Source organism: Cervus elaphus, chromosome 11, assembly GCF_910594005.1.
Source record: "Cervus elaphus chromosome 11, mCerEla1.1, whole genome shotgun sequence".
Classification (NCBI taxonomy): Eukaryota; Metazoa; Chordata; class Mammalia; order Artiodactyla; family Cervidae; genus Cervus; species Cervus elaphus.
In genome coordinates, this window is record NC_057825.1 from 14,102,717 (window position 1) to 14,125,614 (window position 22,898).

At 51.9% G+C, this 22,898-nt stretch overlaps 1 protein-coding gene across 6 annotated transcripts in view; it reads right to left on the bottom strand.

Annotated features, from left to right (window-relative positions):
- Nucleotides 1-22,898, bottom strand: part of LOC122702944 (DAB2 interacting protein) — a 210,125-nt gene that overhangs the window by 119,600 nt on the left and 67,627 nt on the right. For 2 of the 6 annotated variants that reach the window (XM_043916955.1, XM_043916953.1), the window contains exon 1: nucleotides 16,952-17,225. The exons of 3 other annotated variants lie outside the window; for them this stretch is intronic. In XM_043916955.1, coding sequence (XP_043772890.1) covers nucleotides 16,952-17,075 — 124 coding nt within the window. In that variant the 5' untranslated portion in view covers nucleotides 17,076-17,225. Of the gene's footprint in view, nucleotides 1-16,951; nucleotides 17,227-22,898 lie in introns of those variants that run through there. One more of the 6 variants, XM_043916957.1, reaches the window with a different exon arrangement.

Genomic DNA, 22,898 nt, shown 5'->3' on the forward strand with positions numbered 1-22,898 from the left:
TACCAAAATACTGTATTGATATATTAGCAGGTCTCCTACGTGCTTTTTCCAGTTCCAGCTTTGGGAGAAGGAAGAAAGGTAGTCCTTAGAGGGTACTGACTTTGGGAGTGCCCATGGCCCCCAAAGAGCCCATGTCCTGATCCGAGTACCCATGAATATGTTACCTCAATGGCAAATGAACTTCAAAGATGTGATTATGGATCAGGTGCAGCTAGTAGCAAAGAATCTGCCTGCCAAGGCAGGAGGTGCTGGAGACAGCAGGAGACACCAGAGACGCGGGTTTAATCCCTCTGTTGGGAAGATCCCCTGGAGAAGGAAAGGGCAACCCACTCTAGTATTCTTGCCTGGACAATCCCATGGACAGAGGAACCTGGTGGGCTACAGTCCATGGGCTCGCAAAGAGTTGGACACGACTGAGCAACTAAACAACTGTATAACATAGGGATCTATATTCATATTCAGTAATAAACCATAATGGAAAAGAATATGAAAAGGAATAGATAGATATATAAGCATAACTGAATCACTCTGCTGTATAGTAGAAACTAACACAACATTGTAAATCAACTGTTCTTCAATAAATAAATAATCTCCAAATGTCTAATTTAAGGATTTAATACTAAAGCAAACTGAATTTCAGCTCTTTATATAATTTTTAGCTTGAGGAACAGTTGACTCACAGATTGTACATCGGGTCCTATAAGGTACATGAAGTTATAATTTGGAAAAACAAAAGAGCAGCATTGTTTTATATTCTACAAAAAACACGTGTGACTGCCCTACAAAATTGGAGGGAAAGAAAATCGATGCAAACATCAAGTTCACACTACAGGCCATGAATCGTAGAGTCCTTTGTCTCTGACCCACGAGTCCTGTGTCTTCTGCCGGCACCCAGGAAACTCTACAAGGCCAAGTGGCTAGTTGGCAAGTAGGGTAAAATCCCTACCTTTCACAATAATTAAGAGAGGATCAAAAACACTTTGGAATAAATTTAACAAAAACAATTGTAAGACATAACTAAAAAAATATTGCTGAGAGACATTAAAGAAAACCTAAATAAATGGAGAAATACACCACCTTCAAGAATTGGAAGACTCAGTCTTATTGAGATGGCATTTTTCTCCAAACTGATGTACAGATTCAATGCAATCCTAATCAAAATCCTAGCAGGCGTTTTAAAGGCACTCAATTTCAAATTTAGATGGCAAAGCAAAGGACCTAGAAGAGCCAAGCAATCTGGAGAAACTAGAAACAGGTTGGGGGCTTATACTACAGGGTTTCAAGAGATACTTTATAGTCTGGAAATATGACTAAAGTAATCTAGAGAGTATGATATTAGCACAAGGACTGACATATAGATCAATGGAAAAGAATAAAGAGTCCAGAAATAGTCCCACATATAGATGGTCAGTCGATTTTTGGAAAAAAGTACAAAGGTAAATTGATGGTGGAAAAGATAGTTTTTTCGACAGATTTAGCAACAGAGCAATTGGATACAGTAAGTTCCCTACATGTGAACAATTTCTGTTCCAAGAGCCGGTTCATAAGTCCAGTAAAGTTAGCCTAGGTATGCAACTAACACAATTAGCCATATAGTACTGCACTGTAACAGGTTGATAGTACTTTTCACACAAATAACACATAAAAAACAAACACAAAAAAACTTTTAATCTTACAGTACAGAACCCTGAAAAGTAGAGTAGTACAGTGCAACAGCTGGTACACAGGGGAACGCTCACATCTGTGAAAGCTTGCAACTTGAAGGTTCATATGTAGGGGATTTACTGTATCTGTAGGTAATAAAAATGGACCATCAGGAAATGTGGAGAAACAGATCTAAGAGAAATGAGGACTGCACCTGATGTGTATTTTTATTCTCACACTGACTCCAAGCAGGAAACATCAGCTCCAGCTTTAACAGGAAGATACTGAAGTTCAGCAACATCAACGGAAAGGGCTGTGACCACACAGCTAGGAAATGAGGAAGGCAAGATTCTAACCTGGTAATCTCCGGATCAAAGGACTGCCCCAGGGTGGGAAAAGGGGCTCCAAGTCCTCCAGGAGGCTGAGTGTCCCCCCTGTCTTGGGCCACTCTCTCCATCTCCAGGTGCCACCTCAGCCCTGCTACCCATGGCAGGAAGAGATGAAGGATGCCTCGCTCGACTGCACACTTGGTTCTGCGATATTGGGTGTGGGTAAGGGAAGGAGTCACGAGTCTATGGAACTTCGGGAGCCTGTTTTCTCCAAATGGATTGGGATCAGAGTTCAAGTTGTCTTTAAGTTCAGGGCATGGTTCAGAGTCAGTGGAGGTTGCCCACTGTTGCGGAGGTGGGGTCTGCTGGGAGAAAGGCATGGAGGTGACTGTGGGAGCTGGGGTCCATGGCACCTCCTGCCCCGGGAATCCTCAACATAGAGCATTTGGTGGGGGCCTGAGAGCTCCTCAGAGGAGACATGGAGGGATCAGGCTGCAGGTGCTCAGGAGGTGGGAGGGAAGCGCCTAGAAGATGCACCCCCTCCCCACCCCGCGTTGTGTTCCAAGATCCTGCGTATGTCCTCTCTGAAAGGACAGCCCCAGTGTTCACTCCCTGGCCCCTGGTTGGCCTTATAAATAACAGTCCAGGGTAAGTGCTGCAAACTTTTCAGCATCTGGAGACACTGTCACCAGCTCTTCTCCACGCCTCTCTAACTTGAATCCCTTAACAACCGCCTCTGACCGTCCATACTTCCTATTCTTCATCCTGACATGTGCCTCACTTTCAAAGAATCCCCAGCCTTCCAAAAGGATGAATTGGGCTTCCCTGGTGGCTCAACTGGTAAAAAGAATCCGCCTGCAATGCAGAAGACACTGGTTCAATCCCTGGGTCTGGAATATCCCCTGGAGAAAGGAATGGCTACCCACTCCCATATTCTTGCCTGGTGAATTTCATGGACAGAGGAGCCTGGCGGGCTACAGTCCATGGGGTCACAGACAGTAGGACACAATGACCAACTAACACTTTCACTTTTCACAGGATGAATTACCTGGCCTGAAGGTTCCTCTCCTCCCTGAGTCTTCTTTCCAGGACATGGCCATATATTTAATTATCAAATAGACCATCGAACGCATGCTAATAAACCATGTATTTCATTTAACTGTTCAGTTCAGTTCAATTCAGTCGCTCAGTTGTGTCCGACTCTTCCCGACCCCATGGACCACAGCACACCAGGCCTCCTGTCCATCACCAACTCCCAGAGTCTACCCAAACTCATCTCCATTGAGCCAGTGATGCCATCCAACCATCTCATCCTCTGTCGTCCCCTTCTCCTGCCCCCAATCCCTCCCAGCATCAGGGTCTTTTCCAATGAGTCAACTCTTCGCATCAGGTGGCCAAAGTATTGGAGTTTCAGCTTCAGCATCAGTCCTTCCAATGAACACCCAGGACTGATCTCCTTCAGGGTGGACTGGTTGGATCTCCTTGCAGTCCAAAGGACTCTCAAGAGTCTTCTCCAACACCACAGTTCAAAAGCATCAATACTTTGGTGCTCAGCTTTCTTTATAGTCCAACTCTCACATCCATACATGACTACTGGAAAACCATAGCCTTGACGAGACAGACCTTTGTTGGCAAAGTAATGTCTCTGCTTTTTAATATGCTGTCTAGGTTGGTCATAACTTTCCTCCCAAGGATCAAAGTGTCTTTTAAATTCATGGCTGCAGTCACCATCTGCAGTGATTTTGGAGCCCCACAAAATAAAGTCAGCCACTGTTTCCCCATCTATTTGCCATGAAGTGATGGGACCGGATGCCATGATCTTAGTTTTCTGAATGTTGAGCTTTAAGCCAACTTTTTCACTCTCCTCTTTCACTTTCATCAAGAGGTTCTTTAGTTCTTTACTTTCTGCCATAAGGGTGGTGTCATCTGCATACATGAGGTTATTGCTATTTCTCCCAGCAATCTTGATTCCAGCTTTTGCTTCATCCAGCCCAGCATTTCTCATGATGTACTCTGCATATAAGTTAAATAAGCATGGTGACAATATACAGCCTTGACTTACTCCTTTTCCTATTTGGAACCAGTCTGCTCAATGTCCAGTTCTAACTGTTGCTTCCCGACCTGCATACAGATTGCTCAAGAGGCAGGTCAGGTGGTCTAGTATTCCCATCTCTTTCAGAATTTTCCACATTCTATTGTGATCCACACAGTCAAAGGCTTTGGCATAGTCAATAAAGCAGAAATAGATGTTTTTCTGGAACTCTCTTGCTTTTGTGATGATCCAGCAGATGTTGGCAATTTGATCTCTGGTTCCTCTGCTTTTTCTAAAACCAGCCTGAACATCTAGAAGTTCATGGTTCACGTATTGCTGAAGCCTGGCTTGGAGAATTTTGAGCATTACTTTACTAGCGTGTGAGATGAGTTCAATTGTGCAGTAGTTGGAGCATTCTTTGGCATTGCCGTCTTTGGGATTAGAATGAAAACTGACCTTTTCCAGTCCTATGGTCACTGCTGACTTTTCCAAATTTGCTGGCATATTGAGTACAGCACTTTCACAGCATCATCTTTTAGGATTTGAAATAGTTCAACTTGAATTCCATCACCTCCACTAGCTTTGTTCACAGTGATGCTTCCTAAGGCCCACTTGACTTCACATTCCAGGATGTCTGGCTCTAGATGAGTGATCACACCATTGTGATTATCTGGGTGGTGAAGATCTTTTTTGTACAGTTCTTCTGTGTATTCTTGCCACCTCTTCTTAATATCTTTTGCTTCTGTTCGGTCCATACCATTTCTGCCCTTTATTGAGCCCATCTTTGCATGAAAAGTTCCCTTGGTATCTCTAATTTTTTTGAGGAGATCTCTAGTCTTTCCCATTCTATTGTTTTCCTCTATTTCTTTGCACTGATCACTGACGAAGGCTTTCTTATCTCTCCTCGCTATTCTTTGGAACTCTGCATTCAAATGGGTGTATCTTTCCTTTTCTCCTTTGCTTTTCACTCCTCTTCTTTTCACAGCTATTTGTAAGGCCTCCTCAGACAGCCATTTTGCTTTTTTGCATTTCTTTTTCTTGGGGATGGTCTTGATCCCTGTCACCTGTACAATGTCATGAACATCTGTCCATAGTTCATCAGGCACTCTGTCTATCAGATCTAGTCCCTTAAATCTAAACTATTTTGTAACAAATTTATTGTATACAAGTATAAATAGAGGACATACAAGTAATTTCTTTCTCTTAATACAAGCTGACCAAGACCAAATAATATAACATAAAAAAAAAAGCAGCTTCCGAGATACTAAACCGTACACATTTATGCTCACAGGTAAGGGACAAAGAGCACTACATCACACAAATGTAAATATCAATAGAGGTTCCAAAGTAGGTATCACCAAACTCCACCCGACAGTTTTAATAGAAGAGATATGGATCTGGTTTTTATAACATCATATTTGAGTTTAACTCGTGACTGGTGATTACTCCGTTTCTGAAACATGAAAGGGCTTGTTCTATCCTTTCTCAGATGTTTACCAGGTAAAAGACACAAACCAAGGAATCCTTGAGTCTCTTTTGGCTCCTTTCTGAGGATATCTAAGAGCTTTAGCTTGAAGTGTCACGTTTCCATTTTCACTCCTAAGTTTTCTCCTTCACCTCTGTAGCCGTAGGGCCTATTCCTGGCCAGACAGAAAGCTGGCATTTACTCCAGGTTGCTGGAATTCGGAATTGTAAAGGCTTCCCTGGTGGCTCAGCTGGTAAAGAATCCACCTGCAATGCAGGAGACCCAGGTTCGATCCCTGGGTCAGGAAGATCCCCTAGAGAAGGGAATGGCTACTCACTCCAGTATTCTTGCCTGGGAAATCCCATGAACAGAAGAACCTGGTGGGCGACAGTTCGTGGGGTTGCAAAGAGGCGGACAGGATTGAGTGACTAACACTTAACACTAAAGGAAGTCCCAGCGTGGAAACAAGTGTTCCCTCTCCTCCACCATGTACAATTTCTCTCTCTCCATTTTTAAAACCCACAGTGCAATACTACACATTTGGAAGCATTTGCAAATGTAGTAAAATCATAATAGTACATGTGGGCAGGACAGGCATTGCCTTGAGGAGGCTGATTATTCCTGGGGAACGTGTAGGAGGCTTTAGCTATATCTCAAGGGTCAGCAAAAAATAATTTTTTTTTCATAAAGGGCTAGACAGCAAATATGTTAGATTTGTCTCAGCTATTTAATTCTGCCAAGGTAATGTGAAAAGAGCCACAGACAATATGAGTGAGCATGGCTGTGTTCCAACAAACTTTACTTATAGACATGGAAAACTTGAATTTCCTATAATGTTCACATTATAAAACATTATTCCTCTTTTGATTTTTGTTTCAACCCTTGAAAAAATGTAAATGCTATTCTTAGCTCACAGGTCATGCAAAAACAGGTGGTGGGCCATATAAAAACAGGTGGGATCTGGCCTCTTAGCTGTGCTTTGCCGATCCCCTGCTGTACCTGAATCATTTTATTTCTAAGAAAAAGAGGGGAAAAAAGAAGAGAAGCAATCATGGCAATGTTAACATTCACTCAGTTTGAGGTGAGTACATGGGTGTCTGCAATATGATTTTCTATACTTTCAAATATTTTAGAATTTTCCAAAAATTCAAAAAAGGAAAAAGCCTGGAAATAATCTTCCAAATCCTCCCAGAGCTCATCACCGGGTGCTGGAATTAAAGTCGCTTTTTTAAAATTTTCTTCTCTTCTATAATGGGTGTTTCTTTATTACTTTTGTAATCCTAGGGGTTGAGGGGAAAGGGGTAAAACATTGACATGCATGTATGTGCATGCTAAGTTGCTTTAGTCCTGTCCAACTCCATTCAACACTATGGATTGCAGCCTGTCAGGCTCCTCTCTGTCCATGGGATTCTCCCGGCAAGAATACTGGAGTGGGTTGCCATGCTCTCCTCCAGGGGATCTTCCCAACCCAGGGATAGAACCCAGGTATGTTATGTCTCTTGCGTTGGCAGGTGGTTTCTTTACTTCTAGCACCACCTGGTAAGCTCCAAAACACTGACTTTATATTCTTTAAAAAGGAGACAGAGGAGTTTGGCCCATAGCCGGTGGTCTCCCCTGGGGATTATCAGTGACCCAGGAGCCTCTTCCACAACATCACAGGAAGGGCTGCCCCAGCCCCCAGCCCATGCCCTGCACTTAAACTGCCCCCCGCCCCTGCAGACGGCTCTGCCTCTGGGGGTGGGACCAGAGGGCTGCATCTTGGGTCCTGGGAAGCCCAGCGTCCCATCCCAGGAGGACTCAGAGGTTGCTGCTGCTGGGGAGGGTGCGCAGGCCCCCAACCAATTTGCTGCTAAACACGCAGCTCTGAACTGGTTCCTGGACACCAGGTGGAACGGTGACTATGCAGACAGTTAATGGCAAACCCCAGCTTCCCTCAGATCTTCAGATTCACCAACTTCTCTAGCAATGTTCAATTCTGCCCGCCACCCCCACCCCCAACTTTTTGACCCCCTGCAGCCTCCAGTACTTTATCTGTCACTCTCTTGAGGATGCTCCCCAAAGCACCCCCCCACGGCAGTCTGGTCTCCCTCTCCCACCCCTGCAGCAGAGTCAGAGCAGCCCTGTTAGCCATGCTCCCAGCTCCGGAGGCCCCTTTCCCCATCCCAAGCCCCCCCACTTGCCCAAGCCTATCTCACCACCAGCCCCCACCGTTCTCCCTGTGAGCATGGCCCCTGACCTCTCTCTCCCAGCTCAGGCCCGTTCCTCTTGCACCAGGATGGCTGACACAGTCATCTACGATCCCTGATTTCCACTCTCCCCACTACCTGCTCCCCGGATCACATCAGTCTAGCTTGCTGGGGGCTTAAAATCATTTTTAAGCCTAAATCGCAGCTCTGGTAAGTACAGTGAGAGTGAAACATCAAGGACTCGGCCACTCAGTAGCTGGGTGATGCTGAGCAAGGCACGTAACCCATCTGAGCCTCAGTTTTCTCATCTGCAACATACAGCTGATGAGATCATCTGTGAGAAAGGACTTCCCTGGTGGCACAGTGGAGAAGAATCTGTCTGCCAATGCAGGGGACATGGGTTCAATCCCCGGTTGGAGAAAATTCCACGTGCTACTGGACAACTAAGCTGGTGCGCCACAAGCCACTGAGCCCATGCTCTAGAGCCAGAGAGCCGCAACTACTGAGCCCCTATGCTGCAAGTACTGAAGCCCACGCACCTAGAGCCTGTGCTCTGCAAGAGAAGCCACCGCAATGAGAAGCCCGCACACAGCAACGAAGCAGAGCCCCCCCACTAGCCTCAACTAGAGAAAGCCCACAAGCAGCAACAAAGACCCAGTGCAGCCAAAAATAAATCAACAAATAAGCAAAAAAAAATTTTTTTCAAAGATTATCTGTGAGAATGAGGACTTAATGAAACACGGCACACGAAGAACTTAGAAGCAGGCACCGGCTCTGAGCGCTCGAAAAAGGACAGTTGGTGCTATTATAATGACTGTTATTTCCAGAATTCTCCCTGGGAGTCCCTCTGGCCTGCCAGGGGGGAGTTCCAACCTCTTGGCTCACCATTCAAGGCCCTGCCTGTCCTTCCAGTCACACCATCTGCTAACCCGCTTCCCGGACCACCTTCCCCTTAGGCCCAGCTTCCTGCAGGTGGGGGCTGACTGCATGCTCTCGGCAGCCCCTGGCACAGGGCTTGCAAACAGTAGGTGGCTCACTAAAGCTCTGCTGCTCTGAACAAGTACAAGTAACACTTGTAGCAGCCTCTGGGGGGGGGAGAGAATGCCAAGGAACCATCTGGATGGTTCCGATCCCCACAGGCATCACATTTTATTTCTAGATCAGCCCTAACAGAGCTACAATTAACCCCTCAGGCTTTGAATGAGCAGATAATGACAACTCACCCCGCCTATAACGATACCCTATGTTGCTTCACATTGACTTGTTCAAAGTACTTCTGAGCCCAGAGGTCACACAGCATTTATGGTGCACTCAGGAGGACTCCCACCCTGGCCATACTCCTGATCCAAACCCAGTCCCCAGGATAGATATCTAAGTGAAAAGTGAAAGTTGTTTAGTCGTGTCCGACTCTTTGTGACCCCATGGACTATTATTCTCCAGGCGAGAATACTGGAGTGGATAGCCGTTCCCTTCTCTCGGGGATCTTCCCCACCCAGGGATCGAATCCAGGTCTCCCCCAATGCAGGCAGATTCTTTACCAGCTGAGCCACCAGGGAAGCCCAAGAATACTGGAGTGGGTAGCCTACCCCTTCTCCAGGGGATCTTCCCGACCAAGGAATCGAACCGGGATCTCCTGCATTGCAGGCAGATTCTTTACCAGCTGAGCTACCAGGGAAGCCCTAGGATAGATATAAATGGATTTAAAAAAAAAAACAACCCACCTATTCCCTAAGACTAGCCCAGATTGCCGATTTATTGATTTCCAACCTCTAAATGCAAGTTCTACAAACCCCCAAGCCAAAGGACACCAAAAGGAGGCCCATTGTTGGCTGTCTGGCTCCCTCTGGCCCCGCTTTCTTCCTCTCCCCTCTGTTCCCTCATCCACCAGAGGCCTTGGGGAGCAGGCAGGGCCTTGCACCCCCACACCTTCTTCCCTGGGCTCTGCCTTTTCCATTTCACAGTCGTGTCAACACATCACCTCGAAGGGCCAAGAAGAAAGAAATGACACAGCCCAGATGCCGACAGAGCTCTCCTGTCTGTCAGGGAGAAGAGAGAAGGGAAATAAAAGCTAACAAGACTTCCAAAACCAAAATCCCCAAACCTCCTCTCGGGTATCTGGCAGCTGTCAAAGTCAACACAGGAAGCCGGTGGAGGCGGGGGAGAGCCCATCCCAAAGAAAACCCGGGCCGTGGTGGAGTCTGGGATTCGGAGACCAAGCAAGGCTGCGTTTCCAAGGACGCTGACGGCGTCCTCACGGGCTCAGCTTTTCTGCTAACGTACAGGTGGTCTGTCTAGACTGCAGAACCAAGCCCGTCCTTTCCTGAGCACCGAGTCTACTCTTTTTTAATTTTTTTTTTCATTCGTATTATTTGGAGGGCTATTGAGATTCCCCTTGCTTCCTTATTTATGCAATCAGAGGAAACCACAGCACAGAGAACCGCTTCCAAACTCAAGGCCACGTGGGCCAATTTCAGATGGATAATTAAATATTGAACAAACGCTGAAATGCCTCTACTAGATGGGGATGGCTAAAAATAACCACCCTGCCACTCCACGCGCGGGCATCTCCGCTGTTCCCTCTCAAAACCCTCCTCCCAGCAACTGTCAAACACAACCTTCCCAGAGAAACGGCAGGCAGGCGGGGGTGGGACAGGGGGGAGACCGGGAACTGACTCCCCAAACACCTACTTAACAGAAAACAAAACTTCAGCTCCCAGCAAGCTCTGAATGTTCCTGACCAGGAAATACTCTCCCTTTCCTGACATTTAACCAAGTGGCCTCAAGAGGAAGGTGCAGGGGAAATATCACAGCCATTGCTTTTCTTTTAAAAATAGCCAAAAGGCTACATGTCATTTCAAAGCATAACACGTATGAGGTTCGGGATGTGAGCACGTTTTGTGTCAAGTTACACAGGAATTCAACCCCTCTTCCTTCCCACCAAGAAGACCCAGCTGCCTCAGTGTCTCCATCTGGGTTAATCTTTTTTTTTTTAATTAATTTTTATGTTTTGGCTGTACCGAATGGCATACAGGATCTTAGTTCTCTAAATGGGGATTGAACCCGCGCCCCCGGCATTGGAAACACAGAGTCTTAACCACTTGGCTCCCCCCCAAGGAAGCTCCCTATCTGCGCCAATCTTAAGCAACAAACAAAATCAATACCAAAATAGGATGCAAAGGAGTATGGATTTCAGACATAGGTCACGTTAACATCTTTAAATAACCTCGGGCAAGGGGCCTTGGCTCTCTGAGCCTCAGTTTCCACATCTGTCATGGGGCACAGTTAGCTCCCAAGGCTGGAGCTGCAAGAGGCCGCCAGGATTAATCCCTCCGACCTCCCCCATCAGCAGCTAAGCAAAGGAGGCTCTGGGGCCATGCCTGAGTTACCGGGTCTCAGGAAGTACCGAATGCGCTGAGGCAGAGACGGGGGCCCGGCAATCAGAGCTCCAACCTGACCCACGGAAGTCTGCTTCTAAGCATGAGCTCAGGAGGCCAGGGGCCTTGGTTCGAACCTGGCCTCTTCCTCCACACCCTGAGATCGTTTCCTCCCCTGGCAAAGGGAAGTGATGGTGATGACCCCAACCTCTAGGAGGGTTGGAAAGTTAAAAGGAAAAGGTCGGGTGAAGCTCTTAGCACCGGACCTGGCAGATGGTCAGGTGGGTAGAAGGAAGTTATTTTCTTCCTTATTATTAGAGGTGAGGAGGATGGGCCAGAAACAAAAAGACTAAGAGGCTGACAATCCAGTGGATGCACTGGAGCCTCTGGTCTCCCTCAAGAGCCTAGACGGCTTGGGGAAGTGGGCCTCAAACTACCTGCCTGTCTCCAGGGACCTCACATCAAGAGATGCTAAGCCCTCAGCACAAAGGAACTCGGTGGAAAAACAGGGTGGAGGCTGTAAGACCTGTGACCTGCCCAGGGAAAGGACATGGTTGGCAGGCATGAATGGGAGTTAGGGGTGGGGACCGGGGAAGAGACTGGGCCTGGGGAATGGCCTGAGTCATCCAAGGCACAGAGAGAGGCCGATCAGGAAGACTGACCCCCCACACACATAGATGACAATGAGGTCACTCCCCTACCTCCCTCCTGAATTATGGCCAGGATGGCTGTGAACACTCAATAGAGTTGTTGACTGTGCAAATCAGATAGCAGGAGGAGGAGGTGGCCTTATCAAAACCGAGGCCTGACCTCAGAAGGATCTGCCTACGGAGGAACAAGGTGGTGTGTTCACAAGCTCAGGATATGCAGTGAGGCACAGCTGGGCTCCACTCTTTCTGAGCTGCCTGAAGGTGGACAAGGCTCCCACTCTCTGGGACACGGTTTCCTCAACTAAAACATGAGAATAATGCCAGTACCCGTCTCACAGTGCTGTTGTGAGCATTAAATAAGGCAAATAACCGAGTTAAGCCCACTGTCAACACAGCAGTGTGTTGAATGCCTGGAGCAGGCATTCAGCAGACAGAAAGTCACTGGAACCTTATTACCTGTCATAAGGAGGAGTGAAGCTCCCAGGACCTGAGGCATGTAAGGGTGAGGAGGGCCTGGTGGGGCCGATCCCCTCAAAGGAGGGATGGTATCTCAGCAGGAACAAAGGAGAAACAACGCAGAAAAGGGGATGTGCACAGTCTCAGCGGTCTCAGCCAAGTTGGGGGCCCTTGCATGGACATTTAAAGACTGAGAGGACCACAACCAGCCCCCACCAGGGCTGTTCTCAGGCCTGTCCAGCCCCCAGGGCCCACACCGCTGCCCAGGGCCCTCTCAGTAGGTCTCCCTGCATCCAGGGTCCCCAGGAGTGGTCCCAGCACCCGCCTTTCCCTCTGGTGGCACTTGGGCACCTCTCTAACCATCGTTCCCAGTTAGGAAGCAGATTCTTTAAACCAGCAACCCCCCCAACCACGTTGCCAGCTTACTGGGGTTCCATACCCTGCTCTGTGAAGGTGGCCCCTCTGTGCCTCACTGTTTGCCTCTGGACCCCAGGGGTTGGATCACTCAGCTGCCAACTTCTAAGTCCTGGGAGGGGACCACCACCTCAGGGGATCAGCCCCAGTCCTCCCAGGCACCTGTGTGAGGTCTTCCTGCCTGCATTCCTCAGGGGGTGCTGGGGCACTCCTGGGAGCCCCCTCTAGAGGTCCCTCTCACTGATTCCAGCATAGCTTAGCAGGAAAGACCCCCAGGTGGAGGGGAGAAGAAATACACAGCAACCAAGGTGCAGGGCCATGCCATGGGGTGTGTGGGGGCGTGGCAAAAGAACTGACCATCTAAGGAGAAAACCCAGGCCAAGACTACAGCGCCCAGGCAGGGCCTGGCATGTGTCTGGATGCCTGGAAAAACTCAGATGAAGACATAAAGGAAAGAACCTTCCCTGAGTATAGGGATGGGTACTCCAAGAGGTCTCCTGACACATGGAGGCAACAGGACAGGATTAGCCCCAACTGACAGATGGTGAAACTGAGGCCCTGGGATGTGCCTAGTTACATAACTAGCTCGTGGCTGATCTGAGCTCATTTCCCACGACCCACTGCCCTGTACCCCAAAAAGGACTTGGTGCCCCACGGCAGCTCAACAAGGCGGCCTCCCCCAGCAACTGGGAGCTTGTCAAGGGCTGGGAGCCTGTGTAATTCCTCCCCACGTGGCCCCATTCCCAGCACATAGCAGGCGCTCAAGCCGTGTTTGCTAGCTGAGTGAATGGGCGAACTTTATTCACGCGAGGGAGAAATGCAAGTTTTCCCAGGGGTACAAGTAGCTCAGACAAAGCTTATCTTGACCTTGGTGGGAGTAGGTGGGAAGGTACCCTGGCTAGATGACACACTTAGGGTGGCAGGACCCCCCCAAATTCATGGGTCACACCCAGCCTTCAAGTGGGCTGAGCCACAAGGTCCAATGTAAAGTGGCCAGATGACCCTCGCCACGCCAGCATCACCATTTCCACCCTGCCTCCGGCCATCATCAAACTTCCCCCCCAGCCCCACCAGCAGCAGATTCACTCTGCCTTTTCTGAGGATTCAGGGCTCAGCGAAGGAAGGAACACTGCTTAGTGCCCCGCTCAGGTCACACCTTGGGGGGCTGCAGACACTGTCCCTCACTGGCAGCCCTGCCAGAGACAAAGTCTTCCTCTTGAGCCTGCAGGGAGCTCCCCGCCACCCACTCCAGAGAGACAGTGGGGGCAGTGGGCAGAGAGGTGGCAGACTGGTCACAACCCTTCCTCTGGCCAGGCCCAGCTGGGTCCCCACCACCTGCCAACTCTTCCCTGTTCTTTCCTGTTTCTGAACAAACACACATCTGAGTTCTCGGTCATTGTCCTTCCTTGCTGGTGGCAGATGCCGGAATGGGTGTGAAGCAAGGGCCAGATCACGGCTGGGATGCTTGGGGACCTGATGATGTCACCACCATGGGACAAAGCCCCACCTCCCCGTCCGCTGTAGATGGGGAGGTTGAGGCCTGAGGTCACAAAGAATGAGCTCAAGGCCTCGGGATGGCTCCCCCAGCAAGAGTTCCCACCTGGGTGGGGGTGTTACCCTCAGGGGGAGGGGTGGCCTTGGAGGCAGAGTCAGGGATCTGAGAGTTTACTGGAGGGAGGTTTGCCCCCCGGCCGGGTAGCTCCACCTGTTACCCTGCCAGGCATTTCCCCTGCTCCCACCCATGATTCCACATTGCTCAACGGCCTGTAATCAGGCCCCAACTACTGTTCCCAACTATCCACTCTTAACCAATGCATGCCCTCTGCCACCCCAGGATGAATTCCACCCACAATAAAGTAAAGTTAGTCACTCAGTCATGTCTGACTCTTTGCGACCCCATGGACTGTAGCCCGCCAGGCTCCTTCATCTTTGGAATTTTCCAGGCAAGAATACCAGAGTGGGTTGCTATTTCCTTCTCCAGGGGATCTTCCCGACCCAGGGATGGAACCCAGGTCTCCAGCATTGCAGGGAGACTCTTTACCATCTCAGCTACCATACCAAGACATTTTCCAACTCCCCGTCTTTGCACTCTGTCCAGAGTAAGGACATCCTTACTCTGCTCTGTAAGGATAAGGACTTACTTACGGATAAGACTTACTGTACTCTGTAAGAGTAAGAACTGCTGCTCTGTCCAGAGTAAGGACATCCATAGCTCACACCACATCAATTGTGACCCCGAGTCCCAAGCAGCACAGGCTTCTAGCTTTCCATGTATGGGGTTGGCCAAAAAGTTCATTTGGGTTTTCCCATCACATCTTATGGAAAACCCGAACAAGTTTTTGGGCCAGCCCAATATTTGCTGCCCTCAGTCTTTAAACAACCCTGCCGTCATCACCTCCATTTACCAGACAAGGCCACTGAGGCTGAGACGTAACTGACCAAAGGATGGCTTTGTGCAGGCCTGGGGCTTGAACTCCCATCTGACTCAACCACTCTCTCAGCCAAAGGAAACTCTAGCCAGGTGGTGAGACCCAGTCCAAATGTCACCTCCCCTGGGAATTTCTCCTTGATTTCCCCAGACGTAACTTCTGTTCAAGAACAGTCTCCTCCTGCCTCCCTGCAAGCTGGGTGCTCGCCTGGGGCTCTCACACAAGCGAGCCTGGGAGCTGGGGCTCAGGCTGGCCAGACAAGCATTGATTGTCTCCTGCTCAGTTGGCTGAGTGGGAAGGGAGCTTCTGATCCTCTCTGTGCCCACCAGGCTGGAGCTGGGCTGAGGTCAAGAGTGAAGGGAAGGTCACAGAGGGAATAAGGCAGGGGTGGGGTGGGTGCAGGAGGTGGTCTGAGCTTGCCGGTGGCCTGAGCTTGCCGGGGCATCTGTACAGCTCCTGCTTTTCAGCTGTACCTGGAATCTTCCATGTACTAGCAGCCCCCTTTGACAGCCCAGGAAGCTGAGACAAGGGATGAGCCTTGCCCAGCATCACAGTGCTTGAGCCCAGATCTCTGGTGGCCCAGGGCCAGGTTGGAGGGAGGGAGCAGTCAGGGACCCCTTCAAGGAAAGCAAGGGGGAGGAGATCACAAGCCTCGGAAGAGGCTTGAAGACTGAATTCCCAGAACACACGCGCATATGCATTCCCAGCCTCAGCTTGAACCCTTCCACGCACGGGGAACTCACTACCTCAGGAACTCACCACTTCCTGAGGAAGCCCCATGCATTGCTGCTGAGCCCTGACTGTGGGAAAAGTCTTCCCCGTTCCGGGGGAGGCAGATGAACTTGTACTGCCTGCCTGCCTGACGTATCCTCTCACTGACGAGAAAACTGAGGTTCCGGGCAACCACAGAGGCCAGGCCACAAAACCAGAGCCCGGAGCAGGGGGCACTTGACCAGATGCCAAGCACAGATTTGCTCAAACTCCTCTGGGTCAGGCTGGGCACCAGGCCAGCCTTCCGGATTCCCAAGATAACCTGATGGTGTAAACACAGCCCAGGTATCCACTAGGTGCTCCCAGCTCCCCACCCACCCTCCTCCCACCCATGGGCACCTCCATGGGCCTGAGCCTCTGCCAGGGACTCCGACCTACCCAGGGCCTTTTTGAAGGCCACCTCCTTCCAGGGGGGCCTCCCCACTCCCTCCTACCCAGCCAGGGAAGGAAGTCCCGGCCCCCTGGATCACAGGCCTTTCCAGCTGAGGATCCTGTTACTGGAAAAAGAAAATGCTGCTTGCACCTCCCCCCTCCGTGTCCTGCCTCCTGGCCTTGAAAGAGAGAAACTCCTTTCAAAGGAGGTGGTGCCCACCCTCGCCCACCCACTCAGAGACGTCCTGGACAGATGTTACAGGCTAGCGCTCCCCTGGAGCCAAGGACCCTGGAATAGGACCCCGGAATAGGACCCCGGAGATCTACGCACGTGTACCTCCACCCAAGAGGTGGTGGAGTCCTGGTTAAGTCCCAGAGGAGCCACGAGGGGGTTAGGGGGAGGGTAGGCTGAGAGGACAGGGTCCTGCCAGCCTGGGAAGAGCCAGAACCTGAGCCAGAACCGCTCAGGGTGACTCCATTTCCCCCCCACCCCCTACTGAATAAACCGAGGCGTAGAGGTTCAAACTGAGGGTCAGAGACAAGAAGCTGAACTGCGATCTCCACTTTACCTGCCCTTGGCATGAGGAGACCCCCAAGCCTCAGTTTCCCCCGATCCCCGACCCACCCCCACCCCCAGCGGGGTGGATGGGGAGAAGCTGGGGGAATGGGGACCAAGTAGACACAGTAAGGGGCAACCACAGGGGGCGGGTGAGAGGGTCCTGGGTAAATCGACAGCAGGAGGACCTGGGGTCCCAGGCACCCCAGGGCACCCGGCGGTGAGCCGGGCGCTAGGGAGGACCCACGGGTCAGGGGTCGGGGTGGCGCCTACCCCTGGCGGGCCGAGTCCGGCTGCGGGAGCGGCTCCTCTGTCGCTGCAGCCGGGGTCTCCTGAGCAGCCGGTAGTAGTAGGAGGGCCTCCCGGTGCTCTTCCTGGCGCCGCCGCCCGCGGACATGCTGCCGCCCGCCGGGCACCGGGCCGGGCCTGGGCGCGCTCACACGGGCCCCATCGCCCGCTCCGGCCGGCCCGGCGGGCGTCCCCGCGTTCTCCCGCGCGCCGCTGCGGCCGCCGCCGAGGCCAAGGCTGCCCCACAAAGTCGCTCAAACTCCTCCTCCCGCTCCCGCCCTCCGCGGAGCAGCCGGCCCCGCCGCGGGGGCCGGGGACCGGGAGGCCGGGCTGGCACCGGCCCGGAAAGTCAGTGCGGGAGAAATCCCGGCCTGGAGTCGGCGGGGCCAGGCGGGCCGGAGTGCCTGGGACCCCAGGCGGGTCCCCAGGAGGGTCATCGAGGCCCTGAGAACTTGAGGCCAGACCTCTGGGAGCCCGCGGCGCCCCACTCCGCGGGAGGGTATAAACACCCGCGTGTGTGCGCTCTCTCGGCGCTGGGCAGGGCGCACGCAAGGCGACCAGGTGGGCACCTTGCTCCCGAACTGATCACTTTCGATTGGGGTTCGAATGAGGCCGGTGCCGCAGGGTTGGTTTCTGCCCCAGGCTCCCTAGGCTGAGCACCGACACACAAACACACCCCCGGACATACCAGGGCCCCTGCCAGGTAGAAAGCCTTCTCTTGTGGCTCAAACGGTAAAAAAAAAAAAAAAAAAAATCTTCCAGCGGACGCAGGAGATGCAGGAGATGCGGGTTCGATCCCTGGGCTGGGAAAATCCCCTGGAGAAGGGCATGGCTACCCACTCTGGTATTCTTGCCTGGAGAATCCCATGGACAGATGAGCCTGGAGGGCTATAGACCATGGGGCCACAAAGAGTCAGGCAGACTGAGCAACTAACACTTCACTTTCACTTCACTTCAGGCAGGACATTCACCTGTTCTTTTAAAAATCCTCCTGTTTGATATATGTATTACTTTTATATATTTACAATTAGGGTGTGTATTTCAAGCACACAAAATCTAGAGAGAACAGAATGAACACCTATGTATCCATGGGGGCTTTGCCAAATTTGAACATTTTGTCCCTTCGATTTAAAGTGAAAGTGAAAGTCGCTCAGTCATGTCTGACTCTTTGCAACCCCATGGATTATACAGTCCATGGAATTCTCTATGCCAGAATACTGGAGTGGGTAGCCTTTCCCTTCTCCAGGGGATCTTCCCAACCCAGGTCTCCCACACTGCAGGCGGATTCTTTACCAGCTGAGCCACAAGGGCAGCCTTTGATCTAAACCCTCTCCCAAGTGAAACACCTCAGATGCTGCGAGGTCTCCCTCGCTGGGCATTTACAGCAGTTCTGGCAGGGCAGAACCATCCCTACCCCACTGTAGGGATGGAAACTGAGCCTCCCTCTATGGCATCCTGCTGAAAGCCTTCAAGTCAGGCACTCCCCAGCTCAAAAGCCATCTATAGCTCCCCAGAGTCCCAAAGCCACAAGTGCAAAGAAGCTTCTTTGGTATTTGAGCCTCCAGCAATCTAGTTCCCAACAAACCACCCCAGCCTCACCTCTGTTCTTCCCCTGCTTCTCATGCCTCTTTACTCATGAGAGACACGGGCCCCATCCCTGGGTCAGGAGGAACCCCTGGAGGGGGAGGTGGCAACCCACTCCAGTATTCTTGCCTGGAGAATCCCATGGGCAGAGAAGCCTGGCAGACTACAGTCCATGGGGTTGCAAAGAGTCAGACACGACTGAAGTGACTTAGCACATACTTTGCACGCGCGCGCGCGCGCACACACACACACACACACACACACAGAAGGGACTGGCCTCCTACCGACATTTGTCTGCTTGGCCAAAGTCCATCATTCTAGGGCCCACCTCCTGCGCCTTCCCTGGCCACCCTGGCCATTGGTGGGAGTATCTCTCTACACTGCCTTGCCTCTGCAGCAGCATTTATTTTTTAAAAATATTCTCGTAACCATCTGCCTAGGCTCCAACCCCTCAAGTACAGAAGGGGAAACTGAGGCCCTGGCAGGGAGATCTAACCTGCCTCAGTGACAGAGACAAAGGACCTTAGACTGGACTCCAACAAGTAGTCCTAGGGGTGTGTTGGTGGGAGAGGCACGTGGGGGGCCTGAGGGAGTCTGGACGGCTTCCTCCAGCACAGCAGAAAAGGTGGGGCCCTGGAGGGGGTGGGGCAGTCAGCGGGAATCCAGACCAGGTTTTGCACCTCACAAAGGAGACCCCCTCCCTTGCTCCCTCAGCCAGGGGGGAGGGCCCCCAGGTCAGGAGAAGCCTGGATCACAGCTGGAAGCCAGGCGCCTTCCCAGGACCAGGGGGGAGGGGCCGGAGGGGTATTTGCTCCTTCAAACCCTGTCTGGGTTGTCAGAAGCCATCAACTCCCCTGGCCCCTCTCCCCAGAGCTCTGGCCAATCCCTGGGGAAGATGGGAAACCACAAGGGCTGTAAGGACCCCATTAGCCTCCTTTGGCTAAAGCACTGCTCTAGCTCATTTGCAATAGTAGACATTACCAGGAGTCTCTTTTACAAATGCAGAGGTCCCTGGATAGAGCAGTACCCAATTCTTCCATGGAGAGGTGGGCTGGGTTCTCGAACCTCCTCCAGGACATCCAGTTTGGAGCCTTCCCACTCATCTGGGGCTCCTGCAGCCACCTACCCACACCTTGGCATTTCCAGGAAGAATAACTTCTAAAGCCAGGGCCACTAGTTTTGAGGGGGAGGAGGACTCCCAGGAGGTCCAGCTCAGGATGGGGGCAAGAGTCATCTGGCTCAGTTTCCTCCCCAAAGCAGGAATTCCCTGACGGGCCAGGTTCTAGCTTTCTCAAAGGAGATGAGAGACTGATCAAGTCATCAAGCTGATTAAGGCTGGGATGAGTGGGTCTTGTCTGGGACCCCCAACTAGCAGATTTAGAAGAGTGTGTGTAGACGGGGGACTTCAGGATCTCATCTGTAAACACAGCTGGGCTTCAGAGGTGTGGCATCAACTCTGCTTATGCTTATGTTCTCAAGTCCTTCTCTGTGCCTCCGTTTCCCTGCCTACAAGGAGAAGTTACAGACTCCTAACCTATCTGCCTCATGGAGGGAGGAGCTTTTGCATTTCTGGCCTTGGGATGGAGTGGGCATTGCCAGGCATCCAAGCTGAAAATCTCCTCGGGACTGAGATGAGTACCAAGAAGATACCAGCTGGGGGGCTGAGTAGGGGAGGGGCTGGGTGGGAGGTGAGAGAGGAGGTCCAGGACCCCCAGGCAGACAAAGCCTGCTCCCTACACACCCAGCAGAGCATCTGGAATCAATCCCACTGTGGAGCAAACCACCCACCCCCTCCCACTGCCCCTGTGTCCTCCTCCCTTCAAACAGAAGCAGCCGCTTCCCAGAGACTGCCCAGACTGGAGGGAGGGCACCTAAAAATGCCCTCCTTATACCACCACCACTTCCTGCCACAGACCTTCCGTCAGGGGGAAGCCCCGGCCAGCAAGGGCTCCCCAGACCCTTCCAACCGGTGAGCCAGGGGCCCTGCAGGCTCTAGTCCCCCAGTGGTCTTGATCTCCCACCACAGTCCTGCCTCCAGAGGGTCTCCTGAACAGGCCCGGCTTCTACCTCCCCACATGCTGTTTTGGGTGGGGTTCAAGGCTGCAGCCTCCACTGCCCCCAGCCTCCAAATGGCTTGTTAAACATGTGTATTTCTGAGGTTCCTCCAAGATGCTTGGTTCAGTGGGTGTGGATGAAGCCTGGAAATCTGCATGTTTAATAAGTGCCAGGCAAGGGGACAGGGGCTAGTTAAGTCAGATCCAACCTGACCGCACATCACCTTCATCATCCCTCAAAAGCCCCCAAAGGTGAACTCCCAGAGTACCACAAAGGACCAAGCTGTCACAAAGCAGCCAGCCCCCTCCCTCTGCATGCCAACCCACACCAGGGACTCTGATCTATCTGCTCTCAACCTCCAAAGGCTCCAGCCTCTGCCCTGCCATGAAGGTCCCCCTTCTGCACCCACCTGGCGAACTCTCCTCACCCCTCAGGACCCAGCTCAGACATCACCTCATCAAAGCAGCCTGACACTCTCCACCCTCACCACACCCCACCGTTCAGGATTGAAGAGTGAGGACACCAGAGAAGACCAGAGAAGGATGGACATGAAGAACTCCCCTGTGGGCACAGGACCATCAGGATCCAGTGGTCTGGAGGGGAATAGCATCCTGCTGGGCTGGAAGTCCAGGTCAAGCGCAGGCCAGACCAGGGCTGGGTCAGGAGGGCTCCGAGGCAGGGAGGGGCCAGCCCAGTGCAGCCTCACATCTTACTGGGCTGTCAGATTTACAGTCGGTGAGGAAGGAGAACACAGCATACAATCAGAATTACCCCCTGGAAAGCCTTAAATTGCCCCATCCATCCGGGACTGTGTTTCCTCCCGTGTGTAAGGATAGATCACCCATTTCTTCAACTAAGGGGCTTCCCAGGTGGTGCTAGTGGTAAAGAACCTGCCTGCCAACACAGGAGACATAAGAGATGTGGGTTCGATCCCTGGGTCGGGAAGAGCCCTGGAGGAGGACATCGTAGCCCGCTCCAGTATTCTTGCCTGGAGAATCCCACGGACAGAGGAGCCTGGCAGGCTACAGTCCACGGGGTCACAGAGACTCGGACCGGACGGAAGCGATGGAGCACAGCGCACAGCAAAGCAGGAGGGCCCGGTCTTTTCAGAAGGGCCAGGTTGTGCAGGAAACAACAGCAAGAGCAAACATCTCACACTGAATCCCATCAGGGAGGGGAGATGCTCACGCCTGGAGGGGACCAGAGCCAGAGACCTCTAGCACAGGAAGATTACAAGTTTGTCTGAGGGTGAAGTTTGGATTTAATAGCAATAAACTGTATTCAGCACTTACTGACTGCTTTAGCTATGCACATTATCTCATTTGATGGTCACCACCTTCATGTCACAGAAAATACTGGTGGCACAGAGAGGGTACGTAATTCCCCTAAGGTCACACAGCTTGCACTAGAAGTCAGGATGTGAACTCAGGCAGGCTGGAAAGAGGAAAGGTCTTAAGATTGAGCAGGACCTTATGCCGAGATGGAGGAGGGGCAACAGCCTGGAACTTTCCTTAAAAACCAGCTTAGGCAAGGAGGAGGCAAGAAGGGATGGAGTCTGACAGGGGAAACACTGGAGCCCACGCCAGGCTTCACACAATGGGTGTCTGGAGGGTTCAGACCTGTCAGATTTCCTGTCGGGACGAGGGTGCGCAGTATTGACCAGGGGAAGTCCCCAGCCAGGCAGCCCTGGAAACATCCGCCCCCCCCAGGCCGGTCCCAATCTCGGAATCGCTGGAGCCCTGGGCAGGGTCGGGATGGGGGCGCTGTGGGGGAAATTCATGGTTGAGGTCACGAGTCTCTGCCCCAGGAGGCAGCCTGTCTGACAGGTAATGACGGCTTCCTGTGTCCACTGCTCATCCGGGAATATGACTGGACCATGAGCAGGACCTTCATTCAGATGGGGGAGGCTGGAGCCGGGTATCACCAACACGGCAGGAGGGGCAGACAAGCCTAAGAGGTCACGCTCGAGTGCTCGAGGCCCAGCCAGCTGTCCACCACCTCCACCAGCCTCTGGACTTCCTCCCTAAAGCCATCAACAAATTTAATGACATCCTTCACAAAAAAATGGCCCAGTCAGGGCTATGGATGACCCCAGGCTTAGATGGCCCTGCCCTGCTCAACACAGGCAGAACTAGGGGACCAATCAAGCGTGGATATTGGAACACACACAGATAGGGCCTCGGGTACTGTGAGTGTTTTTTTGAAATCAACTCATCCAAAACTGGGCTGAGCCCTTGGGAGAGGCAGAGCTCTAAGGGGGTGAAAGGCCAATGGGCAGGGTCACTGTGTTTCT